At 58.8% G+C, this 26,833-nt stretch overlaps 1 protein-coding gene across 3 annotated transcripts in view; it reads right to left on the bottom strand.

Moving 5' to 3' along the window:
- The window catches only part of CACNA1S (calcium voltage-gated channel subunit alpha1 S), a 61,195-nt gene that overhangs the window by 26,277 nt on the left and 8,085 nt on the right, over positions 1-26,833 (bottom strand). For all 3 annotated transcript variants that reach the window (XM_082660286.1, XM_082660285.1, XM_082660284.1), the window contains exons 3-18: positions 20,565-20,704; positions 18,393-18,535; positions 18,104-18,256; positions 15,459-15,664; positions 14,068-14,171; positions 12,297-12,442; positions 11,784-11,865; positions 9,857-10,017; positions 7,278-7,503; positions 6,595-6,802; positions 5,576-5,696; positions 5,152-5,266; positions 4,580-4,673; positions 3,827-3,896; positions 809-941; positions 98-227 (exon numbers count right to left, since the gene is read on the bottom strand). In XM_082660286.1, coding sequence (XP_082516412.1) covers positions 98-227; positions 809-941; positions 3,827-3,896; positions 4,580-4,673; positions 5,152-5,266; positions 5,576-5,696; positions 6,595-6,802; positions 7,278-7,503; positions 9,857-10,017; positions 11,784-11,865; positions 12,297-12,442; positions 14,068-14,171; positions 15,459-15,664; positions 18,104-18,256; positions 18,393-18,535; positions 20,565-20,704 — 2,232 coding nt within the window. The remainder of the gene's footprint in view (positions 1-97; positions 228-808; positions 942-3,826; positions 3,897-4,579; positions 4,674-5,151; positions 5,267-5,575; positions 5,697-6,594; positions 6,803-7,277; positions 7,504-9,856; positions 10,018-11,783; positions 11,866-12,296; positions 12,443-14,067; positions 14,172-15,458; positions 15,665-18,103; positions 18,257-18,392; positions 18,536-20,564; positions 20,705-26,833) is intronic.

Genomic DNA, 26,833 nt, shown 5'->3' with positions numbered 1-26,833 from the left:
TGTAGCCACACAGAGGAGACAGTGAGCTCTGGACATCAGGGTGAGGTGTGCGGTGACGCAGGCTGGGTGGGGATGGTGCCGAGCTGGCTGCCGTCACCTGGTTCCTCACGGACTCAGTCCGGATGGGGTCCTCAGCGGCCAGTGCGGCGCTGCTCAGCAGGATGAAGAGCAGGATGAAGTTGGTGAACCAGGTGGCGTTGACGATGCGATGGCACAGGACGCGGATCCTGCGGGGGTGGGGTAGGGGCGGAGGCTGTGGCCGGCCTCCGTCGCTGGACCCCTTCCTCCCGGTCAGTGGAGAAGGACAGCGGCAACCGGGTGGTCTCTGACTGGCCTCGCAGGGCCCTGTCCCACCTTCTGTTCCTGCAGCCCCAGTCCCATCCCGCACAAGCCCTCCCCCAACACTCCACCCCATCCCACGGCATCCCCACTAAAACAACGGGGCAGGCCCATCTCCATCCCTGAGGCCAACAGCTGAACCTCCATGGGGACTACAGTCTGTATTTTAAAGGTGTAAAATTGTGAAGCCAGTGAGAACTAGAGCTTAGCCCCTTGTCCTGCTCTTGGAAAGGAACCCAGAGATGTGATCCCTCTTAGGAGTAAGTAACTGATAAGGCTTAAAGCATTACTTCTCCCAGAGATTCCGGCACTTTCAACCGGGCACAAGGTCTTAAGCTAAAGGAGTGACTTTCTCACAGTGTAATTGTAGGCCCAGGGAGTCAGGAGAAGGGGGCCTTCTCAGAGCAGGAAGCAGCCCTCTCTGAGAGCCCCACCAACCACCCTGCCCCGCCACCGAGGGGCCACCCACTTATTGGTGGGGCTGAAGATGAAGAAGGCGCTGGCTTCTGGAATGGGCACCGCCTTCTCCTTCAGCTGCAGCTCGGCCAGCGGGCGCGGCCGTGGGCTTATCGGGATCTCGGGCTCGTCTTCCTCATCGTCTCCTGTGGGGGAGGGGAGAGAGAGGTCGGGGTGTCTTTCCACGTTTCACTGCTCCCCTGGCTCCTGTGCTCTGAACCCGACCGTGAACCCCCCGCAGCCAGCAAGCCACACGGGGCACGAGGGCGCCAGCAGAGTCCAGCCAGGCACCTCCCTTCCTTGCGGCACACGGGGCTGAACGGTCCCAGACGTCGGGCCGGGAGCAAAGGTCTGGGAGCCTTGCCGTTGCACCTCCTGTCTCGGGGCTGGACGCACCACCTCGAATGCTCACCAACTGGGGGTGCCGGGGAGGGGCCCTGCTTGGCACGAGGCCAGAGTGCTGGGCCCGGCTCCGCCCCTGACTCTCAGGCCAGGTGGGCTTCTGTCCCTCCTGAGCATGAGACCCTCAGCTCGCGACAAGGGGCAGGAGGCCTGTTGAGATAAATGGACTCGGAGCTTCTCTCCTGGGGCCAGGTCCCAAAAACCGTCATTCAGGGAGGAGCCGCCAGCATGAAAAGAAACCAGGATTCTTTCCTTCCGGGGCAGGTGTGGGGTGGGAGGGGCTGGGAGGGGGCCCCTCGGGCTCATTTGCTGAGTCTCAGGGCCTTGTGAGAGGGAGCTGTCCCCCCAAGTCCTCAGCCGCAGACTGGGGGCACTGTGGGAAGTTGGGGAGCCCTTTCCTTTGTCCCCTCGCCCACAGCTGTCTCCTGCCAGCCCCTGGCAGGGTTCTCCCGCTCTCTCCACCACGGCGGCCCCTGCAGGGTCTCCTCCCGAGACCCCACTTCTTCCTGCCAAAGAGCATCCTCACGGGACATTTCCTGCCTCGCCTGGGACCAAGGGCCCCAGAGACACATTTTATGCTTAATCGCAGAGACTGTTAATTCTTAGAACTCGCGTATTTGCTTTCTTTTCCCGCCTTAATTCTGATTTTCTCCGCCCGCGCCCACTGTGTTGACTTCGTTGTGCATATCTTTCGTTGTCAGCCATTTCAGATTATTTTTGGAAAGAAGCAAGATAAACACATTCAGCCCCCTTGGTAAGAACGCTCCTCCGCAGCCCACCCCGCGGCCCCTCCCCCACCCTCCCCCTTCTCCCCAGCCCCTGCCCCTCCCCCACCTCAGGTTTCCGGGCTCAGCCTCTCCCGCCTGCACAGCGGCCACTCCCATCTACTAGGAGATGGTTATTAGATGAAGCAGATGAAGTCGAATTATTCTGAAACCCAAATGTCCCTTCAGGCAGGTATCTGAAGAATTATCATTAGTCTTATCTATACCAGCTCCATCCTCCCTACATTTTACTTGGCAAAATCCTTGCATTTTTTCCTTTCTTTTTCTTCTTTTTTTTTTTTTTTTTTTGGATTTCTATTTGAATTATTTGGATTTTTCTCAGTTTTAATTTTTTTTTATTAAAGTGTAGTTGATTTACAATGTTGTGTTAATTTCTACTGTACAGCAAAGTGATTCAGTTATACACATATAGACATTCTTTCTTTTTTATATTCCTTCATTATGGTTTATCACAGGATATTGATGAATGGATAAAGAAGATGTGATACACACAGACACACACACACACACACACAATGGAATATTACTCAGCCATAGAAAAGAACACAATAATGCCATTTGCAGCAACATGGATACAATTAGAGATTATCATGCTAAGTGAAGTAAGTCAGAAAGAGAAAGACAAATACCATATGGTATCACTAATCTGTGGAATCTAAAATATGACACAAATGAACCTATCTATGAAACAGAAACAGAATCACAGACATAGAAAACAGACGGGTGGGTGCCAAGGGGGAGGGGGCTGGGGGAGGGATGGAGTGGGAATTTGACGTTAGCAGATGTAAGCTTTTATATATAGAATGGATAAACAACAAGGTTCTACCGTATAGCACAGGGAACTGTAGTCAGTGTCCTACGATAACCCTTCATTCTATCTATTGATTGCCTATCTGGTGCCAGACACTGCTATTTGGAGCACAAAGGGTCCCGCTGGAGCTTAGAGTCGCTGGCGCAAACATGCTAATCAGCTGATTCCACAAATAGGCATGAAATTGCACCAGTGACCCAGAGCTGGAAGGACCCAGGAGTGAGCTAAGAGACATCGCCAGCTCTTGGGCACCAGCCTCTCCCAGGTGGCCTTTTAACCTTCACCGGCTTGGGAGCTCCCCCTAAGTGTTCCCTCCTTGGCACCGACGACGAGGGCTTCTGCTGCAGCCACAGGCTGTTTGCACCTACGGGGCGTGTGTAGCGCATTCGTGGCTGTGCGCTATGCATCCCCCTCCCCTCCTGCACCACAAGGGCGGCTACACTCCGCTCTGTGAGCTATTCTGTGTGGCTGGAGGGGCTGGAACAGAAGCCGCGTGTGCCCATCTCCTGCACCACACGGGCGGCTACACCCCGCTCTGTGAGCTATTCTGTGTGGCTGGAGGGGCTGGAACAGAAGCCGCGTGTGCCCATCTCCTGCACCACACGGGCGGCTACACCCCGCTCTGTGAGCTATTCTGTGTGGCTGGAACAGAAGCCGTGTGTGCCCATCTCCTGCACCACACGGGCGGCTACACCCCACTCTGTGAGCTATTCTGTGTGGCTGGAACAGAAGCCGTGTGTGCCCACGAGTCTCTGGGCTCCTTGAAGACCAGATCCTTAGCCCTGAAGCGCACAGCCAGTACTCAGTAAATACGGGCTGAATTAATTGAAAATAAAATGTGTGCATTTTCCCACTGTGTGTATCGTAGGGGGAGGCAGGCTGGCAGACGGCTCACTTGCAATACGAGGTGCACGAGGGACGTCTGAGTCCTGATCTCCTCGTGGATGGGTCCAGGTAGGGGACACACAGGAGAGATTTCGTCCCTGGGGAGAAGTCACCCCAGCACACCCGCCCCGGGTCCCAGGACTCTCACCTGGGAAGTCGGCTGACGGGTAGGGGTCCTTCACCTCATTGACGTTGGATTCAAACTCATCGACCTTCAGCTGGAGGAAGGAACACGATGAAGGTGAAAACCCGAGCTGTGGTCCCCACCTAAGGAACATTGACTGGAGGGCCGTGTAGGTGTCAGCTCACCTAAGCCTCCCTGTGGCTCGGGGCGGGGTGAGGCAGTGGGTGCTATTATGGTCATCCCCGTCTTACAAAGGAGAAGCCAGGAGCAGAAAGGTCAGCCAGACTGCCCAAGCTACCAGGACCCCAGCCCGTCTGAGCCTGAGCCCCTCACCCCTGCTTAGTTCTCGAGAAGAGAGTGGACTGCCCCAGGCCACGACCCGTGCTCTGGGGGCCGGTTCCTGCCCCTCTGAGCTCTGCTTCCTCGGCTCCAGGAAGGCTGAGCAGGGCCAGGCTGACAGGCGGGGCAGGGTTAGAAACGGGGGGAGGCTGGTCTGGGCGGCTCTGAGGCGAGGGGGACACCCTGACTGGGGTGGAAAGCTGGGACTCAAAGGAAGTCTGGTTCCTGGATCGGGGCGTCTGTGTCCTCAGTACAAAAGATTCCGTGAGACAGAGCTGCCCTCACCTGGCTGGTGCCCTCACCTGGCTGTTACCCAGGCAGACAGCCCCTCTCCTGCCTCCCCCTGCCCCCCGGCATTCTAAGGCACCAGGCGAACAGGGGACGTTCAGAGGCCCCTCCCCGTGCGGCCCCTGAGAGCGCCCCCCGTGACGGGCTCACCTTGGCCGTGGTGGGGATGCCCTCCCCCTTGGGTTTCTGCTCCAGCTTCTTGGCCACCATCGACTTCTCCTCCTCTGACTTGTCTGGGAGCCCCCTGGGTGGGAAAACCAAGAAAGCCCAAAGTGGAAGACCAACTGGAAGATTCTGGGGGACGCGCCCAGCCTGAGGACACTGCAGGCTGACCCCGCGCCCAGGGGCCGGGCGCGTCGCGTCCTCCCTCTGCAACGAGGGAACAGGACAGGCGTCCACCCGCGGCCGGGCAAACCCAGGGGCCGTTGGCCAGTCCCAGGGGAGGGTCCCAGGCCGCAGAGGGTGAAACGGCAAACTCACAGGTGCCTGAGGCTCAGCAGAGGGAAGGGACCCCCTCCAGGAAGTGTGGTGACAGGGCGGAGGCCAGCCTGCCTGGCTCTGCCCCCGGGGTCCCGCCTGCCGACTGGCCTGCAGTCCTGCCCCGGGGACACCTCAGAGACTCGGCCAGCGGCACAGTGGTTTGGCCTCTGCTCCCCAGGGAGCCCCTTGCCCAGAGCGGCCGGAGCCCTGCAGGTCCCTCCCTCTGGGCGCGCCCCGCTCACCTGGACATCTTCCTGCGCCTGCGCTCCTCGGCCTTGGCCTTCTGGGCCGACGTCAGGCTCTCCGCCTCCGCCAGGTTGTCCACCGCGATGGCCAGGAAGACGTTGAGCAGTATGTCTGAGGCGACCCGCTAAGAGGCTCGGGGGGCGGGGAGGGACGCCCGGGGGGCGGGACCTGCCTCCTCCCATGCTCCAGTCTCCCCGTCTTTCTGTGACTGATTCCTCCCACCTGTCACCAGTCACCCTGTGTTTCTCTAACGTCCTGCCGGAAGGAAGTGTCCTACAGCTACACCCACACTGCCACGGGCTGTGTCCCACCTCCCCACCCCCAGGAGCTCCCCAGCAGCAGGCCTGAGCAGCTTGACCCCGCTTTACCCCCAAGCCTCCTCCCCAGGCCCTTTTCTGTGCCCTGCGTCTGGGCGGATACAGTTGCCGCAGACGAACAGGATGATGAAATAGATGCAGACGAGCACCCCGGGGTAGGTCGGGCCGCCGTAGGCCATGATCCCGTCGTACATCACGGAGTTCCAGTCCTCAGCTGTCAGCACCTGGCAGGGGAGGGAGGGTGGGGGACGCAGAGGGACTCGAGGGTCTTCTCTGGGGACTGCACCGTCCAAAAGTCCCCTTCCAACCCTGCCCCCAGACCGGTCCTCTCTCTTCATCCCGGGTGAAGTCCCTGCCCTCCTGAACCTCTCCCGGGGGTCGAAGACCTCATCGTTGGCTCTTCGGGGCCAAGGACTTGATTGTGGCGTCAAGGCTTCCACGAGCTCTGTTCCTAAGGCCCAGGCTTAGCTGTGCTGCCCACACTGGACCCCCTGCCTTTCCAGCCCCCAGAAAGAGTGCGAAATGTCAGGTGCCTTGAAAGACAGGATGCCTGACCAGCCGGTGGGGTGAATGGAAGAACGAGGGTGACACCCTGTGTAGGGCCGGCCGGTTGTCACAACTGCCCTTCCCGCTGGCAACACCGAGGTGGCGTCCCCTGAGTACTGGCCCGACGGAGAGGAGCGTGTGTCTGCTCTGCGCTCAGGCAGCTCGCTCTGGAGGCCGGCCGTGGCTTTAGTGAGCGGTGGCTAAGCCATGTCCCCACAGTGGGAAGTGGTTTGTGTTCCTCTGGGGCTTTTGCAGCCTTGGGGCGGGACAGCCCACCTTGTCTGACCTTGTGCTCAGAGATTCTAGTAGCACGTGGGAAAGAAAGCTCCCTGCCCACCCAACTCCTTCACTGATTAACCGCTGGCCTACTGTGGGCCGGGGCTCTGCTGGGCAAAGGGATGAGGACACACAGGACACACTGGACACAGCACCCAGCCTCCAGAGCGTGGAGGAGACAGACAGGCGACTGTGGCCTGGAGGGGATGCGGGGGCCCAGAGGGCAATGTCGGATCATGGAAGGCTTCCTGGAGGAGGTGATGCCCAATCTCCAGCGGCAGGCAGCGGGCTTTAGCCTACCTGGAAGACGGTGATGAGGGCCTGCGGGAAGTTGTCGAAGTTGCTGCGCCGCACCTGCGTGTCCTCAAAGTCGTACCTGCCGCCGAAGAGCTGCATGCCCAGGAGGGCGAAGATGACGACGAACAGGGACAGCAGCAGCAGCAGGGATGCGATGCAGTGGATGGAGTTCAGCAGCGAGGCCACCAGGTTGCTCAGGGACGTCCAGTACCTGGAGGAGACGGGCAGCCCCCACCCCCGGCGTCCCTGCTGTCGGCGCGGCTTGGGGGAGGCTGGGGGCTGGTGGGATGCGGGGGGGTCGGGCAGGGCTGCCTGGATCCGGGCCGCACACCCAGCTTCCCTCCGCCAGAGCACAGGTCTTGGTCTGTCCTTTCATTCTGTTAGTAGGACGGCTGTTTAGCTGCTGGTGCCACCACTGGACTCTGAACCCCACGGGGGTGAGGACCACCCCTTCCTGTGCAGCCCCGGCCCACACGGCCGTCCCACCACTGCCCCCTTCTCTGCTCCCCTTCCATCTTCCTTTCCCCCTCCCGCTCCCAGACGCTTCTTTTCCCCTTTCTTCCACCTTTTCCACACCACAGACAATGGTGAGAGGTAGGAAGACAGGAGAGGCCGAGGTGGAAGGGGGAAGGTGCTTTCTGCTGCAGAGGCGCAGGATGGGGCAGTGCGCGCAGGCGGGCGCTCACTTGGTGATCTTGAAAATCCTGAGGAGGCGGATGCAGCGCAGCACGGAGATGCCGAGGGGTGTCATGGCCCCTGACTCCACCAGCAGGATCTCCAGAAGGCCGCTGCACACCACGAAGCAGTCGAAGCGGTTGAAGATGGACATGAAGTACTGGCGCAGGCCCAGCCCGTACATCTTCATCAGCATCTCCACGGTGAACAGGGCCAGCAGCACCCGGTTGGCGATGTCTGCAGGGTGGGTCACGCAGCTCGGTGTCACTCTCCTCCCTGCCCTGCCTGCCTTGGCCAAGCCCTCCACCTTGGACACCCTCCCTGCATTTTCAGGGCATCTTCCTTTCCCTGCCCTCCGGATCCAGGAAAACCTGGTGAATTTTCACCATTGAAGGAATGCAGTCCAGATTTCTAGGAAACTAAACGACACTGTGTTCAGCAGGTCCACCCTCCTCACTCCACCGGTCAACCCGTGAGCATTTTAACCCCATTTCCCTGATCTCCCAGAAGCACTGACACTGTTGCGGGATCTCAGTTCCCTGACCAGGGATCGAACCCGTGCCCCCTGCAGTTGGAAGTGCAGAGTCCTAACCGCTGGACCGCCAGGGAAGTCCCTTCTTGCTTTTTCAGATGTTCCCTTTCCTTGGCTTCCAGGACGCCACATCCTTCTGCACTTCTCCTGCTTCTCCTGCTTTTCCTGCTTCTCCTGCACCCTCTCTGCAGACGCACCCCTACCTCAGCCCTGAGTGCTGGACTTGAGCTGTGCGCGTGAGCACACACCGTCCTCTGGGGATCTGGTGATGTCTTCTAAGACCACAGCTTCGATTGCCATGCCTGCCAATGACTCCGGATTTACACTCTTCAACCCAGACCTCTCCACTGAGTCCCAGACCTACTTTCCATCTGTCTCCTCGACACCTCACTGGGATGTCTCAGAGGCACCTCAAACTCAACGTGCTCAAGTCTAAGCTGATAGGTACTGCCCATCCTCCCCCATCCCCCCCAAAATACCGGGTCACTGACTGTCTTCCCCATCTCAGCAAGGGGCACTACCAGCCATCTATCTGCATGGGCCAGGAACCTCAAATTCATCTCTGACTCCTCTCGGCGGGCACTGTTCACATCTTGTCCACGTTTGGTCATTGACAGTGCATTGACAATGCCTGGCACATTCAAGGGGCTCTCAGGAAGACTGGTTGCAAGGAATAAATGGGTGGACGGATGGACGGATGCAGGAATGGGTGCATGGATGGACAGATAGATGAATGGGTGGATGGATGCGTGCATGAAGGAAGGAATGGACGCATGGATGGATAGATGTTTGCCTGCATGGGTAGATGGATGGATGGCTGGACGGATAGATGGATGGATGGATAGATGGATGGATGCATGCATGAAGGAAGGAATGGGTGCATGGATGGATAGATAGATGAATGGGTGGATGGATGCGTGCATGAAGGAAGGAATGGGTGCATGGATGGATAGATGTTTGCCTGCATGGGTAGATGGATGGATGGCTGGACGGATAGATGGATGGATGGATGGATGGATAGATGTATGCCTGGATGGGTAGATGGATGGATGGATGGACGGATAGATGGATGGATGGATGGATGGATAGATGTATGCCTGGATGGGTAGATGGATGGATGGATGGACGGATAGATGGATGGATGGATGGATGGATAGATGTATGCCTGGATGGGTAGATGGATGGATGGATGGACGGATAGATGGATGGATGGATGGATGGATAGATGTATGCCTGGATGGGTAGATGGATGGATGGATGGACGGATAGATGGATGGATGGATAGATGGATGGACGGATAGATGGATGGATGCATGCACGCATGAATGCATTTGATCTGTAGCATTGTTTCCTATCTCCTTTCCACAGAAGAAGACAATCTTCTTTTCTATTTTCCTTCTTTTATCTCTTTCATTATTTTATTTTAGGCCACACTGCGTGGCTTGCGGGATCCTAGTTCCCTGACCGGGGACTGAACCCAGGCTACAGCAGTGAAAGCGCTGAGTCTTAACCACTGGACCGCCAGGGAATTCCCTCTTGCATCATTTTAAACATAGTGTCTTCCTACCATCCAACCTCCCCTCCTCTGTAATCCTCCTCTTGTTACCTTGTATTGACCTCCACTGTTGCCCTCCCTATACTGACCTGACGTCACTTATCAATATCTGTCTTTTCCTCTGGCTCAGGAAGCTCCTTGGCGGCAAGAGAGGTACATTCCTCCTCCGTGTGCCCTGCCTTCTTTACTGGGCCTGACCCAGAGAACGTGTGTAATACACAGTGGGTGAAAGATTGCTGTTTCTGGAGTAGAACTTGAACTTGGATGCGTGAAGCGCTCAGTTACTGGTCATCTGTACGTCCAGTGTCTGTGATAATTTGCCCAGACATCTGGCGAGCACCTGGAGTGTCCCCAACTTGTTGCTGTTACGGCCCCTGGTAATGCCACGAGGAAACGAGTACCACTGCCTAGAAGTTCTAGAAAACAATGTCGACATCTAACGACTTCTTCTGCAAAACCTGAGGGGCCATTGGCCAGCACTGGCCGCTGGCCGCGTGTCTCACCTTGCAGGTGGGTCAACCAGAGAGGCTGGTGGTGGTGTTCCGAGGCGATCGACAGGGTGTTGAGGGCGACGATCAGGATGACCAGCCAGTAGAAGACCCTGGACTTCACCGCGTCGTGGCATTTCCAGCGGAAGACGCGGTTCCACCGCCTCCACTGTCGGCTGAGAAGGCGGGGGGCGGGGCCGAGGCTGAGCTCCTCCAGCTCCTCCCCGAGGCCGCCACACTTAAGTCTCACCACCCACTCCCTCCTCCAGCCACATGAGAGGGCCAAGGACCTGAACTGCAGAGACAGATCGCAAATCTTGCCTCTTACAGCAAATGTCTTCACCTTTCAAAGGAGGATAGTGATGATGCCGACCTCAGACGGAATGAGAGACGAGGTCCGGCGCAGAGCAGGGCTCCGTGCGTTTCCAACTTAATCAAAGCAACCCTGGCATGCCCCGTTTTGCCCGTCATAAAGGCAATTCTTTAACAAATTGGTCATATCTGGTGTCGGGGAGGGCGCGCAGAAAGGCACCTCCACTGTCAGATCGACCTCTGTGCCGCAATTACCAAGGTTAGAACCTGTGCTCCCTTTGACCCAGCAAGCCTGTTTCTAGGCATCTGCGCGGCAGAAATGTTCACCCTTATGCACAACGGTTCCCTGGGGCACTGTGTGTATTGCCCCAAACTGGACAGCTTACGTAAACAGACTACAACATATGCGCACTGTGGAACATTCTACATTCAAAGATACAACAAAAGACGGTGTGTGAGCTATCACACCTTGCAGAGGTGTGGAGGGACCCGAAATGCATGTCACTAAGTAAGAAAAGCTGATCTGAGAAGACCACACGCTGTGTGAGTCCAATTAAAGACATCCTGAGAAAGGCAACACTATGGAGACAGGAAGATCGGTGCTTGGTTGCCAGGGGTGGGAGGTGGGGTGTGAACAGGCAGAAACAGAGGATTTTTAGGGCAGCGAAAATACTCTATGTGATACTATAACGGTGGGTACGCGTAATTATACGTTTGCCCAAACCCACAGAACGTCCAACACCAAGAGTGCGCCCCAATGTACACTATGCACTTGGATGACGCAGGTTCATCAGTTGTAACAAACGGACCATCTGCTGGGGATGTCGATGGTGGGGGGCGCTGGGCGTGGCTGGGGGAGGGGCAGGCGGGAAATCTCAGCACCGTCGGCTCAATTTTGCTGTGAATCTGAAACTGCTCCGAAAAAAGAAAGTCTTAGAAAAAAAAAAAAGGGTTGTGTCTGTATAAAGTTGCCCTCAATAGAAAATTCTAAATTTAAAATGTCAGTTGCCAGTTTATGTGGGGATCGTATTCATTTAGCCAACGAGCCCTCCCGTGTGCTGGGCACTGTGTTTGGTTCTGAGGTGACAGTGGTTAATATGAGAAACCTCATCGTGTAAAAAGTGAAAACAAAACCGAAAAAAGCTGGGGTGTGTGTGTGCGTGCGCGTGTGCGTGTAAGAGAAATGAAAGCGTGCAAGAGGCTTCAGAGAGATATAAATCTAACTGTTACCATGGTTACCTCTTTGAAGGGCAGAGAAGGCCATCTTTTCTTTGATGTATTTCTCTATTGTTGGATCTTTCAAAATCACTGTCACGTATGAATTTGGAAAAGGAAGCAGCCAAACAGAACACACGGTCCTCTCCAGCTTCCTGCCTCCAGCCCCCCCGCCCACGACACTCATGGTGGTCACAGGCTAACTCCCCGTCTGGAGCAGAGGTTTCCGGGACTAATTATCCCAACGGCTCCCAGTTTCTTCCTTACGTGGTGAGTAAATAGGTCATCTGCCCAGTGCCCTCCAGCTGCGTTAAGGGAAAGAGACCCAAAAGCCACCTAGGGAGGTGACCGGGGTCTAACTACATGTCTCAGGGTGCTGCGGGCTGGGAGGACCCGCAGCTGGGCAGATACTCACATAAACTGGATGACTTTGTTCAAGCCTGCGATTTCATACAGGCTCTCTGTGTCAGAGCCGCCTTCATCCAAAGCCAGCTTCCCTGGGGACAGACAGGTCCAGTTGGCCAGGCTTCCGGGCCCCTCTGGGCTGGACACACCTGGAAAGGGCCCGCTGACCGGGGACACCTGTGACAGCGACCCTGGGTGGGCCTGGACCCCTCCCTCTGCGCTTTCCTGAGCCCTAGAGAGCCTGCATCGGAGGGGAGGGCGGGTCCCCAAGGGGCGGTGCAGCACTTTGGGACCTTGTGCTCCGGGAGGGCCCAGGGCACACCAGGCCGCCTCCACCGCAAGGTGTCAGGCTAGGCCTCTAGGGGCCGGGTTTTCTTATCTGCAAAGTGGTGATGCCTTCCTGCCCGATGGGCCCCCTGGGGCTGCAGCGGGGGGGGGGGGGGCAGGTGTGGAGGTGCCCCTGTGGGAGCTGACCGCGAGGGCAGCTCTGGGGGGGCTGCCGACCTCGGCCCGTGGCTCCAACCTTCTCTCAAGTCGTCCACATCCATGACCTCGCCCTGCGTGATCCAGCTCAAATAGCCCCGGAGGTCCTCATCCAGCTGCTGCTTCTCCCGCAGCTTCTGGAAGGTTCCCCTGGACTTGGCCTTCTCCCGCTCCTTGGTGAATTCCCTGCAGTGGGGCGGGGGAGGGGGAGGAGGAATGCAGCTTCCTGGGGCGAGGGAGCCCGTTCTGCAGCTGGACGTGCCCCCCCGGCCCAGTGTTGCCTGGGGTCCGGGGTCCTTTAGGGAGGCTGAGGGGCGGCCCTCTCCCCCTCACCAGCCCCGCCCTCCAGGCCCCCCCCCGGCCCCGTTCCTTCTTTTCCTCCCATCTCATTTCTCCCGCCTTGTCTTGGGTGACCTTGGACATAGGGGTTAATGACATGACCGTGCATTGCCCTAACAGAATCGCCATGAACCCTCCGATTTTCCATACTGCCCCGACCCTTTAGGCTGCCTGAGTAATTTAGCTCTGCTTACAGACTTAAGGCCCTGGGGGACATGCTCCTGGGCCTGGAAGAAACCAGACAGCAGCAGTGGAAGGGAAGGACCCGAGGGTCAGCGAGGGCTCAGAGCGGCAGGGGGAGCCCTGGGCCCCCACGCAGGGTCCGCCCTCCCTGGGCTCCGAGGGGCGGGCTGGGGGCAGCAGGGTCGGCCCGCACGGCCCGCACCGCCCGCACCCTCAGCGCTGCCCAGCGCAGGGTCCAGGAGGGGCTCTTGACCATTTTGAGCCCCGGCCCCTTTGGGGGTCCCGCGAACCTATGGGTTGCTCCTCTGAACAGCGTTGTAAAATGCTCCAAATGAAACCATAGCTTGGCAAAGGAACCGAGGAGTTAAAACATAGTTGTTGAGCTGTAACGTGGTGATAAAGTAACATATATGCTTCTTCATTGAATCATTAAGTAGCAAGGTCAGGCGCGGTCTGATAACTGTCATAACTTTGAAGTAGTGATATTTGCAACACCTGTGATATGACAAGGGATTCCTGGTGGGACAAGTCATGGGCAGAGCTGGTACCACGTCATGGAAGGAAGGGCTGCATTTCAGTTGGACTCAAAGAAATAAAGGCAAGTTCTTCCTACCCTAGTCCACGGACCCCCTGAATTCTATGTCCAGAGTGCCTGGAGGGAAGCTCTTGCGGTGGGCACAACGGGGCCAATGGCCACTTCCAGGCTGCCCACCGTAGCTGGGTGGAGCCGTCACGGACAAATAATGACCATGAGTACTTAGCACTTCTGATGTGCTGGCCTCCATTCTAAGTACTTCACAGGTATTAACTCATTTAATCCTCCCAACAGCCCTGTGAAACAGGCACTGAAATTATTCCGATGTGACAGATGTGGCTCATGAGGCACAGAGAGGTTAGGTAATTAGTCAAAGGTCACACAGCCACCAAACAGTAGTGCAAGGGTTTAAACTTGGGCCTCTCGCTCCAGAGTCTGTGTGCTTAGCCTGAAGGCCATGCTCAGTGCCGAGCTTCAGCCCAAGCACCTCCAGGGACAGGAGGCTGGGGTCTTGGGGCTTCACGTGGACGGAAGGAAGCAAGGATGGGAGAAGGCTTGAGGAGAAGGGAGAAAGGTGAAAACTGGAGGGGCTCCTGCCTGCATCTGTTCTCTTCCTGGCTAAAGGGGAGCCAGGGATGAGCGGGGGTTCTAAGCCACATTTCCCTGCCCACTGCCTCCCCTCCTTCCCCTCCCCCTCCTTTCCCCGCCCCCCCTTCTTCCTCCCCTTTCTCCCAGCTGTCTTTGAGCCCCTTACCCGCTCAGCACGCCCAGCACCAAGTTGAGGATGAAGAAGGAGCCCAGCAGGATCAGGGTGACAAAGTAGATCCAGGGCCACTCGTTCCCAATGGCATCGTTGACCTGGTCCAGACGCAGGTGTGAGCCCCATCCCCAACGTGAGGGCTTAGGCCCCCTTGTCAAGCTGGCCTACGCACCGCACCCGACGGCGGGGGCAAGGAAAGAGGCCATCTGGGTCTGGAGAGGAGCCTCTTCTAGCCTGAGGACCTGGAACTGGGCCTTGCTGATGGCTACCGGCTGGTGAGACTGAGCCCTGCCTCCCTCCGGTCCCCGGGCTCCCTGCCTGATCCTGTCATGCCGGCCACCTCCAGTCGGCCCCTTTACAACCGAGATTCCTCATAGTGGAAGAAGCACTAAAAAGCCTTGGCCTGCGCTTGGCCGGCTCCTTCAGGAAGCACGCCTGTGACCCTGGATGAGGCGCCGGCATCTCTGAGCACCGTTCCATCTGCCTCCTGAGCTGATGATGTGAGCTCGCGCCTCACAGGCTGGTCACGGGTGAAACAACACGCGTGACCGTCCTTCGAAACGTTTAATAATTGGCTCCCATAATCTGAGTTTACGAGAGCTACTCCCACTAATCCTTTATATTTGCAAAGCATTTGATGGGTTTACAGGCATCTCCCACAGGTAGTGTCAACCCGCGGCTGAGCTCCGGGGCTGGAGCCGGACGGTTAGAGGTCAATTCTTGGCCGTGTCACTCACTAGTCCAACAGCGGCCAAGTTACCGAACGTCCCTGAGCCTCGGTTTCCTTATCCGGAAAATGGGATCAATGCCTCCCACTGTCGGAGGATCAAAAAAGAAATGCAGCCTAACTCTTGTATCATCAAACAAGTCAACTCCTCCAGCAAGAGAACGTCTATGGCACTAGGTGCCCGTACTGCGGTAATTGTTAGTGCCCCCACTAACCATCGTAACTACCCTGAGATGGAGTTATAGTATTTTTATTTTATAGACGAGGAACCTGATATCCAATCATATTTTTATGGAAAAGCAATCTTGCCCAGCAGCAAGAAGAGAGACTCAAAGGGCCCTTCCTTCCTCGGGAAATCTGAGATCCCACGCCATCGGCACCAAGTCACTCACAGCCAGGATTAGGGACAAGTTAGGACGTGAGACCAGAACCCGCCGAGCTCCGGGTTTCCGTCCCTCACCTGCTCTTGGGCCTGCGGACACAGGTGGTACCTCGGCCTCCCCCAAGGATGCTAGGACACACACCTGAGGCCCAGAAGGGCTCCCCGGGGAGGGGCGAGGAGAAGCGGGAAGACCCTCAGCCCGGGACTGGCAGGCCCCACCCGCTCCCGGCGAGCCTGTGCTGGGGAGACAGCCGGCGGGCTCGGGCCCAGACCCACCCAGTAGAGGACGTCGGTCCAGCCCTCCATGGTGATGCACTGGTACACGGTGAGCATGGAGAAGCCGAAATTGTCGAAGTGGGTGATGCCGTGGTTGGGGCCTGGCCAGCCGCCCCGGCACTCGCTGCCGTTGATGGTGCAGCGGCGCCCTGACCCCGTCCGGGCACAGGGCGACGGCTTCTCGTTCTCCACCGTGGCCACGATGTCTGTGGGCGGGCGGGGGTGGTAAGCACCGGCGGAGGGGCAGTAAGAGGGGGCAGCAGGGTGCGGATCTCAACATCAGTTTAAAGTCGGGGAGGCGGCCTTGCTGGGAGAGTGTGGTGCAGACCATAGGGGGCTGGGCCGAGGGCAAGGATACAGATACGGATACGGATACACGGATACGGACAGGGACACAGGCGTCTGCAGGCAGGAGCTCGGGCCCAGGGCCTCACTGGAGGCGCGGCTTCCATGGACTACAACCGATGAAGCAGATGTGATGTATCGTTTGTACCCACAGAGCTTTGTAAAAGGAGGCAGCAGCCCAGCGGGGGCGGAGGTGTGGGCCGGGCCTCACACTCCGGCTTGAGAGCTCTGTCTGGGATACAGAAGTGGGGATGCGCCCCGATGCTGGGGTGCGCTGGACTGGGGGGGTGGGTCTGCTCTTAGCGGGGGGTCCCCAGCAGGCCTTAGCATCCAGGGAGCCCCTGAATGGTGCTCTTATTGTCTCTAAAGCCTGAAATTTGGGTGACGTCTGGGTCCCCTTTTCCCCTGGTAGGTTTGGTCTCCTCTTGTGTTCAGAGAGGTCAGACCGTGAGAGATCGAGTGGCCTTCCTTAACCTTGTTACCAGGGGGCTCAATCCTCAGGAATGGGACAGGGGGGCACAGATGGTCCTGAGCTTGGCGTGTGGTCCCCAGCCCCTCGCAGCTGGGTAACCCCCATCCCAGAGGGGCTTGGGAGCGCTACTGGTCAGCACTGGGCAAGACCTCATGTGAACACCAGGCGAGACCCTCAAATTTCGTTTGAAGGTTGTGCTAGAAAGCCCCCTCCTCTCTGCCCTGATAATGTCGACGAGAGGCCAGAGATCGTCGTGGGGACAGGAGGAGGCTGAGACGGAGCAGGTTAGGAACAAGCCCAGCGAAAACGCCGTGAGAGGTGTTGTTGGAGCTGGGCTGCCGTCCCCTTAGGCGAGCGCAGGGAAGTGGGGAGGGTCCCCCAAGACTCTGCAGGTCTCCGCCACTGAGTTAGGGGCTCGTCCTAACAGAGGTCACCTCTGTCTTGTGCTGGGTCCTGTTCCTGCACCCCCAGTGTCAGCAGCACTCGGCCCGGGGAAGCTGAGGACCAGTAAACCGCTGCTACCTGAGAGCGGGGACCCGGGAATACGGTCCATCCTTTCATCAAAATGCCCAGGGGCTTCCCAGGTGGCGCAGCAGTTGGGAGTCCGCCTGCCGATGCAGGGAACGCGGGTTCATGCCCCGGTCCAGGAAGATCCCACGTGCCGTGAGCCATGGCCGCTGAACCTGCGCGTCCGGAGCCTGTGCTCCGCAGCGGGAGAGGCCACAACAGTGAGAGGCCCGCGTACCGCAAAAAAAAAAAATGCCCAGACTCTATGTGCCCCCTCGTTTCTCATTCTTTGAACAGAGGTAGGGGCGGGGTTTTCCAGATCAATGTGACATGTGATGTCGCAACAGACCGAATGCAGCGATGGGAGAGCTCGGCCGACATCCACTAAGCCAGGTCAGTAAAGAGGTCCAGAGAACATGTAAAACGGTACCACTCTTGTCGCCAAACATTTTTGGTTTGGTTTGGGAAAATAAAGTTATTTTTCAGTAATTTTTTTCAACTTTGAGAAAGTACATTATTTATGTTAGTATGTAAGTGGTCTATTACTATTCTTTTTAAAACGAGTTAATAAATTAATACTATGACATTTTTCTCGGTTTTCATTCCCAACACCGTACACATCAACAGACAAAACCTATATAAACAAAAACTCTTTGGGACCCTCAATAATTTTGAAGAGTGCAAAGGGGTCTTTTTTTTTTTTTAATTAAAAATTTTTTTTTTGGCCACACGGCACGCAGGATCTTAGTTCCCTGACCTGGGATTGAACCCACGCCCTCGGCAGTAAAAATGTGGGGTCTTAACCACTGGACCACCAGGGAAATCCCCCACAGGGGTCCTGAGAGCAGGCAGTTTGAGAGATGCTGGTTTAGAAGGTGTAGCTGAAGTTCATCCAGGCCCCAAGGTAGCTCATCTCTGACCAGGGGCCATTCGGCCGTCGGGTGCTTCCTGAGTCCCATTCAGACCCCACCCTGTGGGCCCTGGACTAAAAGCTAAGACTCGAGCTACAAGGCAAGTACAGACAGAAATTCGGGCTGGTCCTGAGCCTACATGTCAGTCCACAAGTGGCCAGAAAGCCCAAGGGCACCAGCCTTATGTGGGGCAGGGGTGCTCAGAGGAAGAACCTGACCGTTCACCCCCCTTGCCCCCTGACCCCAGCAGAGCTATTTCCCGCCCAATCTCCCTTGTCCAGGAGAAAGCCATCCCCAAGGTCAGTGGATGGGGGAAGCAATGACCTAGTCCTGGGGCTTCTCCACGGCTGGGTGAATCCCCCTCTCGAGACATCCCCAGGCCTTCCCGACACGCCGGCCCGGAAGCTCACCCGTCCCGATGAAGTAGCAGGTCTTGTGCATCTTGCCCTTGAAGAGCTCCAGCCCGATGATGGCATAGATGATGGCCATGAAGAGCACAAGCAGGGCGATGTGGAACAGGGGCTGCATGGCCTTGAAGACGGAGTTGAGGACCACCTGCAGGCCTGGGGGCGTGAGGGCAGGGGGAGAAGGACGACTTAGCCCCCCTCTTGGTCTCCTGGCCCTCCCTCGGAGCCTCCTCCACACCAGGGTAGGAGGGGACCCAGGACTGGGGCGAGGGGGAGGGGCTCTGCCACCCACTGGGCACCCCGGACACCAGCCGGAGCGGTCTGAGCACGCGGAAGGCCCTCAGGGCCTTGACGTCCAAGCCGGCGCCTTTGCTGCTCATCGGGGCCGTGTTGGTCTGGATGACGTTGACCTGCTCCAGAATCACGGTGAAGACCCTGGGGAGGACGAGAGGGAGAGAAGGTGGCCCAGCGGTCCGCTAAGCCTCTGGCCCGGGGCTCGGGGCCCCGTGTCCCATCCACGCTCAGGGTACCGGTGGAAAGACTGGGGGCAGGCGGCAAGGTACGGTTCATCAGCCGCTAGCAGCTCTGGTTTGGTGACGCCCGTCTGGGGATTTTAGAAAAAATCCTGAGGCCACGTTCAGGCTCGGTAAGAAGAGCGTCGGGTCCATGTGTGATGGGCACTCTGGGTCCTGGAGGGGGCAGCTACGGTCAGGCCGGGGGCTGAGCACAGCCCGTGGTGGGTGGAGGGTTCCAGCAGCCCACACTCGCGCTCGGAGGAAGGGGGAACGCGGAGGAGAGAGCCCGGAGCTGGTTCTCCGTCGAGCTCTCCTTCACTGCATTTCTGACAAAGCCCCTTTATGGTCCTTCCTGCTCTCAGTGTACTCCGATTGCCACTATCCTTTGAGGTCCATCTCAAGTCCTTCTTTAGGAATCCTTCCGTTGATATCTGAACCCCCTGGGCGGCACCGCGTGTGGAACAACGGTGCGCTGCGTGGCCTTGTTCTGCACAGACTCGTGGCCTCCAGCCAGGCAGTCCGTCAAGGCAGAAGCTGGTTCACAGAATTCTCTGTGTCCTGTTGTGCCTAAAGCAGCACTCGGCAATTAGCAGAGAAGGAATATGATTTTTAGTGAGTGGAAGGGCAGCCTAGTGGTTAAGGGCAGGCTCTGGAGCAAGAGTGCCTTGGTTTAAATCCTGGCACCGCCACTAGCTGGCTGTGTGACTTTGGGTGGGTTGCTTGACTTCTCTGCGCCTCACCTTCCTTAAATGGAGAAAATAAGAGGATTGTTGGGAGAATCAAATGAGATGGTCCATGTAAAGCACAGAGTAAGTGTATGACAAACGCTGCTGTTATAATTAGGTCGTGGCTACCAAATCGTATGTTATGGGCTCAACCACGCTCCCCCCCACTCCAAATTCATACGTTGAAGTCCTAACTTTTGGGGCCTCAGAATGTGGCAGTATTTGGAGATAGGACCTTTAAAGCGGTGATTCAGTGAAAACGAGGCTGTTCAGGCGGGCCCTAATTCAGCCTCCCATCCTGGCCCTTGGAAGAAGAAGGAACTTGGGCACACACCAAGGGTGCGTGTGGATGGAGGAAAGACCACGTGGGGACACAGCGAGAAGGCGGCCGTCAGCAAGCCAAGGAGGGAGGCCTCAGGAGAATCCAGACCTGGCCACACCTTGATCTTGGACTTCCAGCCTCTAGAACAGTCAGAAAATACATTTTTGTGGTCTCAGCCCCCAGTCTGTGGCATCTTGTTACAGCAGCCCAAGCAGGCTCATACGGGTTATTAAACGTCTGTTCTCATGGACCCAAATAACAGGTGCTCAACACAGGCCCATGGAATAAATGAATAGATGATAGTAAAGCATGAGAAGTTTATGAACGTCCAGAAACTGCTGGGCACTGGAGCCACTCACACGTTTCCAGTTTTGTGTGAAGAGAATAAGGAGGGCTTCCCTGGTGGCGCAGTGGTTAAGAATCCACCTGCCAATGCAGGGGACACGGGTTCGAGCCCTGGTCCTGGAAGATCCCACAGCCGCGGAGCACCTAAGCCCATGTGCCACAACTACTGAGCCTGTGCTCTAGAGCCCGCGAGCCACCACTACTGAAGCCTGTGCGCCTAGAGTCCATGCTCCACAACAAGAGAAGCCACCGTGATGAGAAGCCTCTGCACCTCAACAAAGAGCAGCCCCTGCTCGCCGCAACTAGAGAAAGCCCGCGCACAGCAACAGAGACCCAACGCAGCCAAAAATAAATAAATACATAAACTTATTTTTTAAAAAAAGAGAGAGAGAGAAAATAAGGAGACTGGCGGTGCCTGGCCGGGGAGGGTGTGAGCCGTGGGCGCCCCCCCCCACCGCCCCCCCCCCGTCCCCGGCCCACACCCCTGCACTGCTGCACCTGCCTCCGGGCCCTCGGGCAGCCCGCTGAGCCCAACCGCACCCCCGGGCCTCACTCACCCCAGGAAGACGATGATAAAGTCCAGCACGTTCCAGCCGCTGCGCAGGTAGGCGTCCGGGTGGAACAGGAAGCCGTAGGCAATGATCTTCATGGCGGCCTCAATGGAGAAGACGATGAGGAAGAAGTACTCCAGCTTCTCCTGCAGGGCGAGGCAGTCACACCACGGCTCCCCTACCTCTGCACCCTGTTCCGCCGCTCTGCGGCCCAGTCCACGGCGTCCCGCGCCGCCAGCTCCCTCCCTCCCTCCCTCCCCCCTCCCCCCGCGGGTGGTCCCTCCCCAGGGGGCCTCTGCTATGTTGTGTTCCTCCTCCCACTTTGTCTTCTTAGCTGATCCCTAGCTGGAAATGCCACATGTATTTCCGTCTGGTTCATTTCCTATCTTACGCACTACAGTATAAACTTCATGAGGTGTGGGGGTTTTTGTTACTTTTTTTAATGACTTCACTTCTCAGGCCTAGAACTGGATGAATGAATGAACGGTCAGGGCAGCCCCCAGAGTGAAGGCCCCCAGATGGCTCTTGTTTGGGCGGCTTTCTCCTCCCTCGTCCCGACGACTCACAGTAGGAGGTGGGGGACAGTCCTCGGGACTCCAGCTGGGCCTCCCGGCTGGTCAAGGTCTCACCTCTCATGTACTTTTCTGTAACCCCCGGCCCACCCCAGCTGCCCACACCTGCTGCGGCCTGCAGGCAGCCACTTAAAGGGCACAAGCACCGACGCGCCAGGCGGGTGTCGGGGGGTCCCTGTGCCTGGACGAGGCCCCACAGCTCGGAGGCCAAGGGCTTCGGCTTAGTGTCCCCTGCAGAAGGCCTTGCCCGCTCCCCCAGACCCTCCCCTGTAGGTCGGCTCTCTCAGCCTCCCATCCTGGCCCGGTCACCCTGCCCCGTCCTCTGGGCCCAGGAGAGAGCTATTTCCGGAGAAGCAGGTCACTCTGTCAGAGCTCCAGGCTGACGCCGCTGTCCTTGCAGCCATCCTAGCCAGGCTGGTGGCTTCTGAGAGCTCTGCACACGCGCCCCCACCAGCGAGCCGCCCCCCAAGCCCGCCCCGCCCCGGACCGGGCTGCAGCCCTGCAGGACCGCAGGAGCACATAGAGAGAACTGGACCACCGTCCTCTGGACCTCACAACCCAAGCCCATGTCACCGTCAGTCACCCACACCCACCCCAGAAAGCCCGCCACCACTGGGCCAGCACACTACAGAGCCATCACTGTATTGGGGCCACCCCGCTAGTGACCTGGAAGAGAATTTACTTTAACTTCCGAGTGGGTAGATGTGGAAAGCAAGGGAAGAGGGCGCCAATGGCTCGTTACTATGGATCTGGTCCCAGAACCCTCCCAACTTGGTATTCAGAGAATTTTCCTGAAAGCAAGGTCTCCCTTTGTATGTTGAGGGGGAAACTGAGGCATATATGGGCTAGGCCTGCTTTCCTTAACCTGGACCCTAATCCCTTCCACCAATTTGTAATTCCAAAGCTTTCTCCTTCCTCCAGAAAACAGTAAGGTAGGGTTAGAATGCAAAGCACCGATCCATTCAAGGGCCTGTGTAGGACCACCAGTGGGAATTGGGGCAATCGCTCCGCGGAGAGGCCCTGCCAGGGGCGTCCGGGCGGCCCCTGCCAGGGGGTGGGTGCAGCACGGCCACGGCAGGGCTGAGGGGGTGGGGGTCCATTCCCCCGCAGGGCAGGCTGCCCGGGAGGCAGACGCAGCATCAGGAGAGAGGCAGGAGGCGCAGAGTGAAGTGGAGTCAGTGTGTAAATGCCCAAGTGGCTGCCACCCCAGGGGCAAGGCAGAAGTGGGCTTGAGGGGAGGGAAAACAGGGCCCAAAATAGCTGCTGTGCTCACAGGCCGGGCGGCCGGCCATGTACCCGGAGGGCCGCCTGCACCTGCCCCTGCCTGTCCGGCTGCCGCCTGGCTCCCAGGGGGCTTGTCGAGGGCCCTGGGGTCCCGCAGGTTCCGCGGCCCTAGAGCTCCCCTGGCCCGACCCTGGAGCTCCTGGAATTAGAGCACACTGCGTGGGAGCCCTGCTTACGCACACCCCCCGCCCCCGCCCTAGGAGAGGCAGGGGGACGTGTTCCTTCCTGTGTCACAGAAACTGTGCCACTGATGTCACCTTGGGTGGCCCCCGAGCCCCTCCGGCCGGGGCTCTTTCCCTGGCTGCCGCGGGCGGCGCTGGCTGTCTGTCCGAGATCCACGTCCTCAGCCTTCCCAGCCCCCCACCTCCCATCCCCGCTTCCTTAGGCGCCCCACTCCAGCGGGCAGAGAGAAGCAGGGGGTTTCGGGCATAGCGGTTCTCTCAGCAGCTCTGTTTCCCTGGGTGAGTTCCTAAGCCTCCGTGAACCTCAGTTTCCTCGTCTGTAAAGCAGAGATGACGATTGCTCCCTGCCTGAATCAGCGGAGGACAGGAGACCGTCGTGTGGGAGCGTCCGCCTCGCCGGGCCCCTCCTGACGCTCGGGGGGTGACAGCCTTTCCGCACCGCGTGCTCTGGTTCTCGCGGAGCTGTGGTCCGAGGTCTTGTCTGGGGGCGGCTCACGGGCCTGGGCTCCGTCCGGCCCACCTCTAACCCAACCAGACACTCCCTGCCCCAGAGCCTGCTCCTCCGAGGGGTCTCTGTCTTGTCCAGTGGCCCTGAGTTGCCCAGTGGGGACACCCGGGGTCTTTCCGGACCCCTCCTGTTGCTCTGCCCTGGGTACCTCCACCCACCCAGCCCAGGCCTTTCTGCACCCCAACATTTGCTGGATCCACCTGCACTCCGCACCGGCCGGCCTGTCTCCCAAACTCGCACAGCCTGTGTCCCCACGCCTCCCCATCTGCGCGACCCCCTGACAGCCCCCGTGTGATGTCCAGGCCCCGGCTCTCCCGCTGCCCCGGTCCCGGCGCCCCTGTCCACAGCGGCCCCTCTGCCTGTGTCCCCAGGTCCGTCACCCAGCCAACCTGTCATCTGTCCAGATCCCTCTGAGCCCCCAGGATGAGCTCCCCCTGTGTGGCCCGCAGTCCCCGTACCACTGTGCTGCTCTCCACCACCCTCCGCCAAACTGCAGCCCCCCGAGACCACGAGCGGGGGCCCCAAGAGCGGGGATGCCCCTGGTTTCTCTGCCACAGGACGGAAGAGGTGACATTCCCTCAATGGCAATGGGAGCTGGGTGGGGGCCAGGAGCACCCGCGGGCAGCTTCCCTGAGTCTCTGATGGTGGTGGCTAAGGCGGGGCTGGTGGCGGGACTCCCCCAGCCCACCAGGCAATGATGCTCACCCTGGGCACGGCTCCCCTCCCACCCCCAAAGACCTCTGGGGCTCAGGGCTTTCGCCCTTGCCATTCCCTCTGCCTAGAAGGTCCTTCCCAGACAGCCCCACGGCTGCTGTCTTCTTTCTTTAGGACCCCAACCCCAAAGTTGCCAGAGGCCCTCCGGACCCCTCCTCCCCTCCCCCAGCTGTCTTCTTCCCCTGCTTGGGCTCTTTGTCAGCAGCTGTCACTGCTTGCCATGCTCTGTTTCTCTCCTTCCTTTGACTGTCCCCCCCGACCTGAATGTACAGTCTAGAGCCTTTGCTGTGTCACCGGCATCTAGAACCACGCGGCCACGTGGGTGTCTGATGTGTCAGTGTCCCTGGCGCCGACCCACTGTCGTCACCCTGGGATGAGCGACGTAGAGGCTCTGAGAAGCAGCATTTGGGAGCCATCAGAGCGACGTGCCACACCCTCCAAGCACGTGGGTGGGTCACAGATCAACGTGGGCTGTGAGTCCCACACGGCACAGGCTGTGACACGGTCCCGCGTGGGAGGACAGCTGGTCAGCCCACGGCTGGATGAGATTTAACAGCGACAAAGTGGGCTTTCCTCACAGATTGGCTGTGGAGCTCTGCTCTGGGGCACACAGTACTGCCTGGCGCACAGTAGGTGCTCCGGAAGTGTTTGTTGAATGAATACACAACGGAAAATTTAACCTCTGCCGCCACATGCCTCCCAAGCAGGTGTGGCCTCACGATCTCTATTCCCGAGAAGGGATGCTAGACCCCGGGCTCTGGCTCCAGAGCAGGGAAGACGTGCCTGCACCGGCCCCCCCCCCGCCCCCCCGACCTCGAGGGAGGACCATAAACCTGTCTGTCTCTGAGGTGAGGACTCCGATACCAGCTGCCTAGAAGGAAGGACCTTAACTACCAAACGTCCCTCCACAAACAGGCCTCTCACTGGGCCCCTGGGGCCACGCTTGGCCGGAGGTGGACCTGGAACGTGACCCTGACCCACAGGCCTTGCACCTGCTTCTGGGGGCGCTGGAGCGAGACCCTCCCAAAGTCCTGGGCTGGAAACAGCAGGGCTCAGGCTGCATCCGCCCCGCTCACTGCCTCTATTTTCGGGCTGAGTCCTCTCTCTCCAAGGGTCAGCCACCCTGGCCTGACGGCTCACCCGCCCTGGCAGGCCCCGGGCTCTGTGGGGAGGGGGTGGCAGTGGGCTGGCCTCAGTCTCCCTGTCTGACTGCAGAGGGGCTGCACTCCTGCCCCGGGCACTGGGGCTTGCCCGACAGCTGGCCTGGACCCCAGCCTCCCAGCCCCCCGCAGCTGGGGGGGGCTCTGGGATCTGCAGGGTCCACAGAAAGACCCTAACAGGCTGGTCGGGGCAGGGCTGCAGAGAAGCCACAGGCAGCTGTGGTCACAGGTCCTGGGAAGGCGGCCGGCCCATCCCAGGGCTGAGGCTCCTTCCTTAGGGTCAAGGCACTGTGACCTGTTAGGACACAAATCTTACTGTGGGGCAAGGGGAGTGGCATTCCACTGTATTTGTTAACTCTTTAAGGCACGTCTGCTTCAATGAGCCAAAGTGGGTTTGTCTGAGGGTCGGGGAGCTGGCGCCTGTAGGGGGGTGGCCCGTGGCGGTCCCCAGAGCCAGCGCTCGGGGCAGGCTGGCGGGCACTGCTGCCACGAGATGCTTTTGCCAGTCAGGGACTGTTTCCCTCCTGGAGTCATCCCCTGTCTCGCCCCTTAGGCAGATGCTGGGCCCTGTGCCTCGGGAGAGGTTTGGAGGCAGGTCCCGATGGTGGTTTGCTGAGGCCCGACCCTGGTGTGGGAGGCATGGTGGAGGCGTCTCCCCAGCAAAACAGAGACTCACCCCAGGGTTTGGAGGTTCAAGGGTAGATCGACCTTGGGCCTGCTTCCCCACAGCACCCTGAAGATGCGGCTGGATCTGGGAGAGGGGCCCTGAGGACCCCTGAGAAAGCAGGGTACGGGCTTGCCAAGGCCTCCTGCTTCCTGAACGTGGAGACAGCGGACGGTGGCCTGGGGAACCATATGGCCAGAACAACACGGCGTCGGCCCGGCTGGGCGAGGCCCTACAGCCCCTGCTTCTTGGTGCTGCCTGAGACCCGGGGCTGGGGCCGCAGGATGACCAGAGAACAGCCCTGACTGAAGAGGGATGTGGGCTTAGGACCCAAACAAAGTTGGTTTCTAGGAATAAAGATGGTACCTCTTGGGCACCCCAGTGGTGGGTTGAGCTTCACCCCTGCTCTGCCGCTTTTCCTACGTGCAGCTGAGGGAGGTGGGGCTTGGAGGGCAGTGGGGCTCCAGCCCACCTGCCCCGACTCGGCCAACAGCGTCTCGGGGAAGCCGGCCTGGCGTCCTGTGACCACACCGCCCCAGGTGTCCCGGGCCCTGGCATCTGTCTGCATGACCACCTGAGCCTCCAGGTCTGGAAAATGACCTGCTGGAGTGAGGGAAGTGGCTATATTTATCCCAGTGAACTCTCACCCAAAAGGGTGCGGTCTGAGCGGGCTTCTCCACCACCCTGCCTTCCCCCTGTCTTCCCGCATGGAGACCAGCTCCCATGGGTCCGGGAGGGTCAGGCGTGTGGGGCAGTCCAGAAAGGGAGCCAGCGGAGCTGAGGGTCACAGAGGAGGAGCCTCTTCGCCTGGGGCGGGGTGGTGATGGCGGAGGAGGGAAAGCGGGGAGCCCACCTGGGAGAGGGTGGGAGGTGGTACTGTCTTGGGTAATCGTGGTGACAACAGCTCTGGGTCATTAAGCTTGTGTGCCAGGCCCTGTTCTAGCCACACACACACAGTTCATCCTCACAGGGACCCTGAAGGGGAGCACTCTTACCCCCATTTAACAGATGAGGAAACTGAACCACAGAGAGGTTAAGTAATTTCTCCAGGATCGCTTCTGAGTGGCAGGGCCATAATGTGAATCCAGGGTCCGTGGCCTCAACCACGCCGTGCTGGGAGGGGGAGAAAGGGCACCCAGGGACCCCTGGAGGGGCTCATCGGAGCCTGTCCCTCGCCCCCCAGGCCTGGGC

This window comes from Grampus griseus, assembly GCF_964374135.1.
Source record: "Grampus griseus genome assembly, chromosome: 1".
NCBI classification, from domain to species: domain Eukaryota; kingdom Metazoa; phylum Chordata; class Mammalia; order Artiodactyla; family Delphinidae; genus Grampus; species Grampus griseus.
This window is presented reverse-complemented; position numbering and strand designations above follow the sequence as displayed.